The 13,923-nt window shown below is 28.6% G+C and overlaps 1 protein-coding gene across 7 annotated transcripts in view; it reads right to left on the reverse strand.

Annotated features, from left to right (window-relative positions):
• Positions 1-211: 211 nt before the first annotated feature.
• Positions 212-13,923, reverse strand: part of LOC142319028 (galactose mutarotase) — a 101,021-nt gene continuing 87,309 nt past the window's right edge. For 6 of the 7 annotated variants that reach the window (XM_075355844.1, XM_075355848.1, XM_075355846.1 and 3 more), the window contains 3 exons: positions 11,006-11,150; positions 5,314-5,488; positions 703-1,790 (listed from right to left, as the gene is read on the reverse strand). In XM_075355844.1, coding sequence (XP_075211959.1) covers positions 1,716-1,790; positions 5,314-5,488; positions 11,006-11,150 — 395 coding nt within the window. In that variant the 3' untranslated portion in view covers positions 703-1,715. Of the gene's footprint in view, positions 595-702; positions 1,791-5,313; positions 5,489-11,005; positions 11,151-13,923 lie in introns of those variants that run through there. The other variant, XR_012755093.1, reaches the window with a different exon arrangement.

Here is a 13,923-nt window from a genome sequence, read left to right on the forward strand (position 1 = left end):
CTTCATCAAGATGGAAGCAGACTGTTGTCTTCCTTATTTCCAACATTATTTCAATTATTTCTGGAAATGGTTGGGTGTGTAATTAGTATTATACTTCAGCAGAGTACATGGGGTAAATAAATTTAAAAAAGTCTTTTATTTAAAGATATATTTCACAATAATTTATTTACAGTACAACTGCTATTTATCCCTAACCTTCTGAGGCTCACTTTATGTTTTTCAGTAATCGACGTTTCCCTGACTGAGTTATGGGCATAGTGCAGGGTAAAATCAGCAGCAGGGCTGGTACTTTATAGCACTTATACTTACTGTGGATTTCATTTGAGACCCACCTCCTACGATCTTCTAGTTCTATGATGTTGGGAACTGTCCTTCACAATAAAAAATGTTGACCTGCAACTCCACCTGTACTCAGTAACTTTACCTGTAACTCCTGGTGGAGGCTGTTTAACTGAGTGTTACCATCTGGAACCAGATATTCAGGATTTTTTACTGCTTTATCTTGTACACCTCCATACTTACCCATTCTTGCGTTATAAACCTGGACTTGAGGCTGGCTTGCGGCAGCTTGGCAACTAAGGAAGCACTGGAATGCTGGAACAGGTCATAACCGATACCATGTTATGGAAATGATGATGATAAAATTAGTTTTTGTACAAAATAATCATGAAGCATATTTATAAATAAATTATAAAGGGGAAATGAAATACACACTTTTTGTTTATTATACGTACAAAATACTCTATAATAAAATTATAATGATAATCAGATTAAAGTAACTATTTAGATTTTAAATAAAATTTCAACTTTTCTTTTATGAAAGTTAATAGTTTCTGTAAATATCCTGTTAATTATAAACAAAGTCATCGATTATTATAAAAAAATTTTTTTTTTAAAATTACATAATACATTCACTATGATTTAGCGCCTAATTTTCACGACTGTTATTACAGTCCTGTGTTATCCAATGTAACTAAATAATACATTATTAATATCTTCATTATCAACAGAGAAAGTGGTAAAAATTTAACAGAGAGAGTGAAATATCACAAACAATTATCACTGCTTAATAACGTGGACAAAAAGCCAAATTTATTTTGAGTGCGAGGAATTGGATCTTCAGATCAGTTTCTCTTTTCAGTGAACAGTATGAATGAATATTTTCTATTGTAGTATTTACAATTAGAATTAGACACAGGAAACTAGTCATATAAAACTATAGTTATTCTCGCACTAAACTCAATCAGTCAATACAGTAATGATATATTGCGGTCCAATACAATTAATATATCAATTATAATTTCCTAAAACTATATTAATAACATTAATAAAGTTTTTTTTTCATTATATTAGTATATTAAGTAGCATAACTGAAATAATAAAAAATGTAAACATTTTTGCAGTAATTTAATTAAACAGATAATTAATTACAAAAAGCATAAAATAAATGCTCTTAAATATTATAAAATTATATAAAGAATAAAATATACAATACTGATGAATACATATATTGTATTACAGATAATTTAAAATTAATATAACCTAAATATTTTGAAAATTAATGTTTTCATCAATTTCTCAACAAAAAATTACCTAATATATATATATAATGGATGCTTTTATAAAATAACAATTTTCTCAAAAATTATACATTATCTTTTTCTATGTATATAAAATCAGTCAAAATTCATTTAATGGCCATAAAATTAATCTGGTTAAAAGCCAAATTTATACATAACATCATGTTTGTATTCTTCCCCTGGGCGAAGTTCTATAGAAGGAAAAGATTTCTAAAAAAAAAAAACAAAACAAAATAAAATAAAATAATGTGAAAATAAATTTTATACATTAATAATAGGATATAAAAATTGAATATGTTAATGTTAAATAATGCACCATAATAATAATAAGGATGCATGTGTATGTATATATGCCATATACTGCATAGACTTGATACTGTTAGTTGTTGGCAACCTGAGATGAGATACAAAATAAATATACATCTTCAGTACTGCAAAACTTTGTAAAGTTTTTTTTTTTAGTTCAATTTTATCCATTTATTTATTTTTTTTCATAATTTGACTGAACTGATGCATTTTCACTTCCTAAATATTTTAATCTCCACATATTGTCTACGTTCAGCAACCTTTATTGATCATTTTTTTTTTTACCTCAATTCTTTCTTCTATATACAAATTAATTAACTATTAATGATTTAATAAAAAATGTACTAATTATAAAAAAAAAACATCTTGTTATTCTTTTTACAAAATTCTCCAACAAACTTCTTTGCTAAACTTTTAAACTACTTAACTTCAAACTTTATTAAACTTGTCAGCCCATTAAATTTTTAACATTCTTCTATGAGACTAGATTTTAAAAGCTGAAATTCTTTACTTCTGTGTTTTCATACGGTCTTTATTTTACTGCCTTAAATTCAAAATTCCATACAATTTTTTTTTTTAAGAATCTCTATTTAACTTCTTGAATGGTGTTGGATACTAGCAGATTTCTTTTCTGCAGCATGCATTAACTCAAGCTTCCTAGTCTGCTTTGATATTATCCTCATTTAACCCTTCCTTTAAAATTTTATGAACAAAATAACAGAATTCAGCAACTTTGGTATATTAAATTCTTTATCTTTATATTTAATTCATCATTTTTTTTTACCTTTTTTTTATACATTTTTTTAAACTTATTTTATGATGTTCCCTTACAGTAGATCACTTTTCTAAACCATTCTTTCAAAGCCAAAGAACAATGTAATCTACAAATCTTAACATTTTATCTATTTTGGATTGTTTTTCCTCAGCAAAATTTTGTTACTTTAATTTACTTTATCGCTTCACCAATAAGAGATTACAAAACAGTGGGAGAACATACTACACCTCTGTTGAAACAGGGATGTACAGAAACAAGAAGACTTCTTTCTGTAATTAAAGTAGCTTTTCTTAAAAATGAAGAGAATGATTTATAGGTATATATTTTTGTATATGTTACAAAGATGTGTGTGGTTTTGGTATTCCTGAAAACAAAAAGTTTAAGTTTTTATAATGAGAAAATCCTTAGAAGTAATTCTAATGAGGAAAAAATTAATTAGGTAAAAACTAAAAAATGTAAACTTCAGAGAAAAACTTGCTTATTAATAAAAACTATATTTTCCATTATTGTAGAACTTGGAATAAAATTTAAAAAAAATTTATAACCATTATTTATTACTTTATAACTATTTTAACAAAATATCAAAAGTGCAAAGATTGTGACTATAAAAAAATAAGAATGACTTCCAGAGATGCAACCAGTACTCTCTGCACTCTGTGAAGATGAAAATGTCGTATTTAGAAAAACATTTTTTATTTTTTATTTTTATCCATGCAGTATAATTTAGTTAAGCTGTTATTAAACTGAAAGAATCTTTTTTTACACAGTACTCCTAATGAAAGTGCATGTTTACAAAGTATATAATAACATTTGAGTAATAAAACTATAAAAAATGACAAATTTTAATATGTTTCTATAATCCTAGTGCAGCTTTATTGGTTTACTGGGAAGAATCTCTCTCTCACTCTCTCTCTCTCTCTCTCTCACTCTCTCTCTCTCTCACTCTCTCACTCTCTCTCTCTCTCTCTCTCTCTCTCTCTCTCTCTCTCTCACTCTCTCTCTCTCTCACTCTCTCACTCTCTCTCTCTCTCTCTCTCTCTCTCTCTCTCTCTCTCTCTCTCTCTGTGTGTGTGTGTGTGTGTGTGTGTGTGTGTGTGTATATATGTGTGTGTGTGTGTGTATGTATGTGTGTGTGTGTGTGTGTGCGCGCATATGTTTTAATTTTGGTTATAAAAGAAAACAGATTATTAATAGAAAACATTAGTACAGTGCATTTGGAAATTTGTCGTGTACTGGAATTATGGAAGTGTAAAGATGAAATTTTCTTAATTATTACTTTGTATTTTTGTTTCTTTATTTTATAGAAATGGATATTACAATAACTAGAATAGTTTATTCAATACAACAATGCACAGGTTTCAGTTTGTTTTTGTCACTAACCAGCTGATTTACTGGAATGTCTCATATGTATGCCGTTATTGTGGTTTTTAGTTCATGAACTGATTATATTTTTCATTACTTTAAGGTTTTTGGTTTTTCAAGGTCTGTTGTGATACACTGTTTGTTTCGCTGCCCCCCCCCCCCATAGAAAGTAATCTGGGGAGTCATATCAGGCGATCATGCAGGCCACAAACTCCTCAAAATGATTCATTTACCAAAGACATTTTTTAAAAAAGTCATGACCTGTTAGATGTAAGTGCGGTGGCACCATCTTGTTGGAACCAACTGTGGTTGACTTCCACTTCTATCAACTGACTAATGAAGTTTGTTAAAACAGTACAGTAATGATCACTATTAACTGTATTTCCAAAAAAAGATTGGACCCACAAGGCGCATTCTACTCACACCATCCCAAACTCCAATTTTTGCTTCGTTTAGAGAGTGTTCATATAATTCACGACAGTTAGTTGTCAACCACAGTCTTGTATTTTGTTTATAAATATACTGTCCCAGATGAAACCATGCTTCATCTGTAAAAAATATAATGTTGAGGATACCCAAGGAATTTTGGTCAATAAAATGTTTAAATCATTGATAAATTTAATCTTTGGCATGATCTATATGTTTTAGTTTTTGAATGTACATTACTTTGTAGAGAAAAGTTTCAGTTCTTTTCTTACAGCTTTATATGCAGTAGCAAGTCCAATATCTTGCTGCTGTGTTAACTTACACATTGACTTTGATGGACTTTTGGCCATAGGATCTAAAATATCAAGCAGCTTCTGCTTGTTTTGTTTAGGTGGTTTTACACTTCAATCAGCGTCTTCAACAGAGCCTGTAACCCAAAATTTTTCAACAGGAGTTCAAACTGCATTGCGATGAGGAACAGGAGTGTTTGGAAACTTTTCAGAAAACTTGTGCTTCATTAAATCAGTATACTTGCCACCTTCATGAAAGATATGTTCAACGAGAGAAATGCATTCCGCTGTTGAAAAAACCATTACATTTCTCACAACTATTGATCTGCTAAATGAAACAGCGCAAAATGAAAATAAACACATTCAATCACAACTCAACAACTGACATCTTGGTTTATTACCAAACAATGTCCAATGAACCCACAGGGGAACCAACTAATACCGAAAGAACAAAATGTACCACATAATAGCATATTGCACAGTGACTTTCCAAACGCACTGTATTTTAAATTCTCATGAAGTGTTATTTTAAATTTACTTTCGCTACAGTAGACTGTCTGAATTATATACTCACAATGTTTGCAGAATTAGGGTAATGATTTGTTTCAAGGCAAAGTGCAGCATGTTTTGTATAAGTAGCTCCACACTTTCCACCAGGAATTGAGTCTATAGCATTGCTTGTATAAAACTGGACACCGGGTACATTAGTGTAAACTTCCATTGATGTACCTAATGGTTTATAGCAGACCCTAAAACAGACAAAAAAAAGTAATTTATTTCTATGGGAATAAGACAATGCAAATGCAGGATTCTTCATCTCCACGATCTGTCTTCCTTTTTTTCTGCTTTCTGCTTTGATGGTGGTAGGATGACACTTAAAACTGATTTAACAAATATCATGGATAACAATGCTCCCAAATTACATAAAAAATTTAAATTATAATACTAAAGATAATTATGCACTAACTATAATTAATATATAAATTGTAATTGGTGCATAAATTTAGAATTTAGTGCATAATTTTTTATATTGTAAAGACCAACAATATAAATAAATTCCCAGGATTAATAAAAAGACTTCCATTTACTATCTCAGAATTTATGCAATGTTACTCATCTGTCCACTTAAGTGGGCAGATGCACATACATTTTTATATACTCTTTTCAGGTAAAGAACTGTGGGTATGGTTTTGATTACTTTTTATATCCACACTCAAGATCAATATATTTTAACCCACTTTTTTATAACTAAATATTCACAGACATTGGGAAAAAATTGACTAACTCTTTTAATTAGAATTTACGAATAATTTTCCTCTCCTCCAATTTGCAATCAAAAATTTGAAAAAAATATTTTTAATAGTTTTGATGAAGAAAAAATGGATGAATGGATTTTTGACCGAAATATGATCTGAAAAGAAGGTAGCATTTTATAACTTTTCATACATTTACATTTTTTCAATTTTTTTGCAATTTGATGTATTACAGAATAATTCTATATAAAAGTTATTTATTGATGCCACATTCAGGGTAATAAAAAATAACAAAAACTGAAATCTGTTGAAAAATCTTTACTAAAATGAAAACTTGATTTGTACTACTAAATAAGACCAGTTGTCTCATTAAGTATCCATAATTTTTCTTTTTGCACAATTACTTTTAGTTTGTGTGCTAACATGTCTACACATATTAGCAATATTCAGGATCATGGAAAGAAAAAGAAAGTGCAGTTATGGTTGCTAATATCATGTCCCTTCCTTTTCTATAGGTTGGTTAAAATTCAGTAATTTTCACTATAATGTGCTCTGCTTTATATATATATATATATATATATATATATATATATATAGGGAGAGGGAGAGAGAGAGAGAGAGAGAGAGAAAGATATTTTAAAATCTGCACATAGATTATTTCCATGAGAAGTTAAGTTATTTATTTTGGAAGAAAACATTTTCTTGTAAAAAAAAATTAATTTTGTGAACTGAATGAGAAAATGTAAAAAAATGCAATTAAAAAAACAGTAGCTACTTAAAAAAATTCATGAAAGTTATACTCTTAAAGATACTTTATATGTATCTGGTACACATTTGGTGTTGTGTGGATAAATTTGAATTTGAGTTATTCCTTCACTGGTATGAATAAAATGATCGATCATGAAATGATGGAGCAATCAATTATGTTTAACACATATGAGGGAGTTATTTCTATATTTTGAGAGAGTTATTTATTCCTCAAATATCTAGAATTTTGTACAATCAATCAGGGACAATTTTTATAAACATATAACACGTACAGCATGACTCAGAAATATTTACTTGCAAAAAGTCACTTTATTTTTAATTACTGGCATTATACGAGGTCTGTCAGAAAATAACTGAACATTTTTAATTATGCATCAATGAAGATATTTAGTGACATACAGTTAGCAGAACTGTGTTCCGCATAACCTCCTCTGTAACGACATGTTCTTGGATTGTTTATATCTCGTTTATGTTTTGTGTTATTGTTATTTGAGCGCAATGTGTTTTGTAATGTATAATTTTCAGGAGCAACGATAAAACATAAAATCTGTGTGAAACCAGGGAAAACTTTTACAGAAATTTTCATCTTTTGAAACAAGATTATAGAGATGATGTTCTGTATTGTACAAAATGTTACAAATGGTTTTCATGATTTAAAAGCAGTCATCAGTCGATCAAAGATGACTGTTGACCAGGAAAGCTTTTGACTTCAACTGATGACACCCATGTTCTGAAAATCAATGATCTGACGCATGCGAATTGCTGATTTACTATCAGAGAACTTGCAGAAGAGGTTAGCATTTCAATTGGATCATACCATGACATTTTGACTAAAAAATTGGATATGCATCAAGTCGCAGCAAAGTTTGTTCCTTGTTTGATGACTGAACAGCAGAAAGAACATTGAGTGAATGTTTATCAGCAACTTCTGAACAAGCCAATGATGATGAAAAAAGCAAACGATCACAACGGGAGATTTTGACTGTCAACATTGAGACAGAAGTTCAATCATCACAATGGACTGGCAAAGGATCTCCATGTTCCAAGAAAGCACGTCAGCCTTGGTCCAATATCAAAGTGATGATCTCTGTTTTTTTCAATTCTTGCCTCAAGGTGAAACAGTTGACTTGTGTGCACTATCAAGACATTTTACAATGGTTAAATAAAACAATCAAGACCAGAGTTGTGGCGAAACAACTCATGGTTCCTTCACCATGACAACGCGCTCGCACACAGTTTTGTGCCAAAAATCAGATACTGTTCTTCCTCTGCTGCTCTGCTTACCAGACCTGATTCCTTGTGATTTTTTCTTATTTCCAAAATTAAAATCAGTGAGAAAAGGACGCCGTTTTCAGACTGTTGTTGACATTTTGCAAATTCATCACAGACCTTAAAGGCTATTTCAAATAAAGCTATCCAAGAGTGCTTAATGAAGTGGAAACATTGCTGGGAAAAGTGTTTCAATAGGGAGGGGTGTACTTTTTTGAAGGTGACAAGGACCAATAATCTGTAAAATTAATAATAAAGTTTAAAAAATAAAGTTCGGTTATTTTCTGAACAGACCTAATATAATGTAAAAACCAAATTATTCAGATATTTTTAATATTTAAAGACAAATTTTAATATCTCAAATATAATATAATCACTTCTGGGAGTTACATACTGAAAGTAAATTATTGTAACAAAAATAAATGTAGTTAATTGAAACCCATGCTCATCTGCTAGCTTAAGTTTATCAAGCTATATGGGTTTGGTTCATTTTTTTACTAAAGCACAATATATATATATATATATATATGTGTGTGGATATGTTTGCTTAAGTAAACAAAGTAAAAATTAAAATTACTGTCCTTTTCAAAGATATTTAAATATTTTCCATAATTCATTTTAATAAATTATTTTCTTACTTAACCAAAATATAAATAAAACAATTTATAACACTAACAATTTTAACAATCTCTAACTTATTTATTTTAGAATAAAAAAAAATTAGGATTTGTTAAAAATATATTTTATCAAATTCTTCTTTTCTTTAGAGCAATAAAGTTAGTTGACTTTGAGGTCAAGAAGGTAAATTTTACTAAATTTAGGTTTAGTAAACTGCTATACTGGAAAACAGAACTGAAGGTACTTCAAAGCAGACAATTTCTGTTTGATTCTCATCTGCAATGAGAATCAATTTGGGTAACAATAAATGATAAATAAATTTATTCTATAAAAGTGACTACTTTAGAGAAATAATAAAAATAACAATAATAAATGAATGAAACAGGTAGCATTTGAAAGTAAATTGAATATATAATAAAAATGTGATGAATTTTTTTAAATTATTAAAAATGAATTATGGAAAAAACTATTTTACATGAAAAACTGACCTTAACAGTTTTTTCTTTATGTACATATAACTAAACTAGTCACCGATTTTGACATTCAAAGCACACAGTTTTTTTTAAATATCTATAAATAAATTATTAAATAAATAAGTTCCATATGTCACAGAATTAAAGGGATTTAAATAAGCTGCTTTCACTTTTGTAGTTAAGCTTATTTTTATGGAACTTGTAGTTTTTAAGTAAACTGTAAAAATAGTGTGCAAAATGTTGTAAAAAAGGTGAAAAATAAGATTTAAAAAAAATTCTATCCTGTTCAATTCTGAATGAAACTGAGCTCAACACATATCAAATTACCAGAAATGTTAAAGAATTCAAGTTTGTACAGTTGTTTTTTTCACTAAAATCAATAGTTTTCAAAATATTTGAAAATCACTTCTTTGGGAAAGAATTAAGGTGTGAAGTCCCAAATACTTTTTAGGAGTATTTAAGACGATGTAAAGTTTTGATTGTTTATGACTCACTTCAACAATAAAAACTTTATTCCACAAAATCTCCATTTTCAATTCTACTTTTACTTTCTAATGCTATAGCAGTAGAAGGGAAAGAATTGTAATTGGTTCAATCTACGCATATGTGGTTTTCACTGGATCTTGTTGACATTTTGATACCTAAGGAACCAAAAAAACTATATGGAAATTTTCCAGATGTTCATATGTACGTGTGTGTGTTTGGTGTCACACTCTAAATTACCTTAATATCTCCAGAACCATTGATCGATTTTGACCAAACTTGGTTAGATTATTTCTACATATGGGGCAATGATGCCATTAAATTTGCAACTTAAAAGGTCAAGGTGGTGAGGCTGTAGAGAAAGGTTACCCTCAGTATTTTGAGATTTTGACTAATTAAGGTCATATTTTTCTTAGGCACGTTTGTTAAGAATTAAAAAATAATATTTGCAAAAACATTTTTTTTGCAAAATTGCACCTCCACCCCAAAAAATGTCCTAAATAAACAATTGGCTAAGTGGGTATACTACATCAATAGTACCTTTCTTACCACAAGGAGTGTTAGTGTAGCACTGATGTACAGCTGTAGTATGTCATCTGCTGTGTTGTGGCATCACAACACAGAATGATAGAATTAAAAAAATGAATAACATTTAAAGTGTAAAAAAGTATTTAAAGTGGCCGTTAGTACCACCACACCTGTGCAAATGAAACATGGTATGCGCACATGCTTTTGTTATAATCATTGAATTGAAAAAACAAAATATATTATATTTAAATATAATGTTAAAAATTTTAAATTGTGTGTGTAAGCCATGCATCAGAAAAAAGCTGCATGACGGGAAAGTCCTACAACTGTGTTGTTAGTTTTTTTTTTAGGCTAATAATTTTAAAACGTAGTTAATTCTCTCCAATAAAAAAGCATAGTGTGTTAGTTTATTTGTTTGCTGCATGTGCTCATATTTTTATTTTGAATGAAGAGCACAAACGATTCATTTGTTCAAACGATTTATACTTCTCAAAAAATTCATTCATTCAAATGATTTATACTTCTTGATATAAAAGATTTATCTAAAAATATATTTATGTTTTGGGGATGAAAAAGAAAAGACTGGGATTAGAGCTGCGTTAAAAAAACAAAACTCAAGAAATGGCTAAAAATTTTCAGAATTTTGAAGCTTTTTGTTGTTGTTAATGAGCTAAATTCATGAACGTTATTTAGTTAAAATTGGAAAAAAGATTTAACAAAATCATTTGTTTTCACGGCAGGCTGTAGGCCTGCCTTTTTTCTAGTATTAATAAATATTACTTATTTAAATACAAACTCTCATAAAATAATTCTTAGATTCACCTTAAGATATGATCTTAATGCTGCTAAAATTTCTTTTAAAACTATTACTTACACTGCAGCTAGTTTTTGAACATTTGTTGGTGGTTTAAGGCAGAAATTAATATCAAAACCATCTTCTTTAATCTTTTTCATAGCTTCTCCTAATACAACCAACGAACGCAAATCATAACCTGTTCCATCAACTGGTACTATTTCACCTATTAAGTGGAAAAAAATTAAATAAAAAAATCTATCAAACTTTATTATAGAAAAAAAGATGTACTCAACTTACTTCTAACAAAATATGTTTACTTAATAATACTCTATTATCAACTTACAAGTTGATTGTGACTTGATATTTTATATTGTAGGTATTAAAGATAAAAGTGTAAATCTATACTTATTGTATATTCATAACTATTTAGCATAATTGGATGATGGATATATTTATTTTTATTTTTTTTAACATCTAGTTGATGCCTGAAAAACTTCACAATTTTTATTATAGGTAGTAGTAAGTAAATAAATAAAAAATCAATAAAAATTATCCTTACTAAAATTATTGAATTTTACAATTCAACCAGTAAAAAAAAACAAAACCAAAGGAATTTGTTAAAAGTTCCTCTTCTACAAATAGAAATGGATTTTGATAAAAATTAACGAAAAATCATAGGTTATAGAAATAAGTTAAAGAAATAGAATAGATACAGAAATATTCAAATCTTTTATCTAAAAAAAAATATAAATAAAGGCATTTAACAACCAAGATGATAGTACAACAATGAGATATAGTAAAAGCAAAAGAAATCTCAATTTTTGTATTTAAAAGTAAATAATTTGAAATAAAAATTAGGAAATAAGCAATATGATCTCATAAATTAATTGTAATAGTAAGAAGTGACAAGTATGACATACTTAAGATATATTCTGCTTAATAAATTTTATAAAGTGAATAAATGAAAAACTCTGAAAGATAAACTCCATAATAAGATATAACATACAAGATAAAAAAACAATAATAGCTTTTCTTCCTTAAGTTACATAACAGCCTTTCTACAATACAAGTATACTTAATAGACTTATGACAAAACATACACAACTGTATGTTTTGTGTGCTAGCATGTGCACATGCGCGCGTGCACACACACACACACACACCCACATGAAAATTATTTTTTAAATTCAAACTTAGTCTCAACTGTAATTTATTGATCATCGTTATCTATATAGAAATAATGAATTAAAGCCAAATGTAGTACGTGATGGATAAACTTAAGCAATCGAAAGGACCTTACAAATAAAAATTAAATTAAAAAAATTATTTTTATTACCTTAGTCCTAAACCTTAGTCCTGTTTAAAATTACATTATAAATGTAAATACAATTACAATGTAATTGTAATTACAGTAGCTAGTGAAGACTACAAAAAAAATTAAGCAAATAATAACCAGGAAAAATATATTAATTAAAAAAATAATACAGAAGTAGGTTTGAAAAAACAAGAATAAGAATCAGAAATCATATTGTTTTAAATTAAAAAAGTTACAGGCTACAAGATTTTTTATTGTCTAACTTTACAAAAACTTTTTGTGATGACGTTAACTAAAATTTACTAGTATATCAATTAAAATACATTTCTTGTATTTTATTATCATAGTACAATGATTTGCTTAATTAATTATTTAAATCATATTCATACATATAAGGTTTGTAAATAAAGTAATGAGACTAGTTTTTTTTTTGGCAACCAAAGTGGAAAAATTGTAAAGTTACTAGTAAACATATGGTTATATGAACGGCTGATTTATATTAGGTATTAATATTTTTAGTTTATTGTTGCCATGTGAGATGTAAACACACATTTTGTGAAACGAGTTTTTGTTATGCATTATAAAAATGAGTGGTACTAATTATGAGCAACGTTATGCTATCAAGTTTTGCGTTAAACTCTGTGAGAGTGCTAATGAAACTTTTTCAAAATTGAAAAGGGCGTATGGAGGTGATGCTCTGTCATGAGCCCAAGTTTTTAGGTGGTTTAGAGCATTTTCAGATGGCCGGGAATCAGTTGCGGACGATCCACTCTCTGGAAGACCATTAACAAAGACAACTGAATGCTACATCATGACAATGCACCTTGTCACTTTGCACTCTCAATTAATGAGTTTTTGGCAAAGTAAAACATTCCTGTAGTTCCTCAACCACCTTATTCACTTGACTTGAGTCCCTGCGACTTTTTCCTGTTCAAGACTTTAAAATAATGGTCTCCTCAAAGGATACCATTTTGGAACAGTAGAAAATATTTTTAAAAATGTAACCGACCATCTGAAGGATATTCCGGGTTCTGAGTTCCAACACTGCTATGAAGAGTGGGAAAATTGTTTGAAACGTTGTGTGGCTTCCCAAGGGAACTATTTCAAAGGTGATAAAGAGTCCATGTATAATTAATTGGATTGTAAATAAAAGAGTTTTCTGAACCAGTCTAATTACTTTATTTACAGACCTCATATATGAATAATTAATCTTTAATACATATATTTTCTCTCCTGTAATTATTATGTTTGAATACTAAATGTTTTCTATGAATTAATTGTCCTTATTGTCCTTAATTGTCCTAATTGTCCTTATTATCTATGAATTAATATTCCTTATTTTTTCTCTTATTGAATACAGGTATTGAATACCTACATTGGAAATTTGCAATTCACAACTTTTACAGCCATTAAAATGTTAAAATCTTTCTTTTTTTTTCTGTATTACATCCATTTTACCCAACGTATTTAACTGCAATTATGATATATTTTCTAAAACAGGTAAGTTCAAGTAACGATCTAAATGTATGTTTTATTCGCATTAAAAATTTATCATTTTTTGGCAAAAATAATCTTTTATAATTTTAATATCACCAAAAGTGGTTCTTGGTTCTTGAAGTGGTTCAGATGTTGCATATTTTAATGCAACATCTGTAATCTCCCTTGGTTACTCTATGGAGAA

The sequence above is a fragment of the Lycorma delicatula genome, chromosome 2 (assembly GCF_047948215.1).
Source record: "Lycorma delicatula isolate Av1 chromosome 2, ASM4794821v1, whole genome shotgun sequence".
NCBI lineage: Eukaryota > Metazoa > Arthropoda > Insecta > Hemiptera > Fulgoridae > Lycorma > Lycorma delicatula.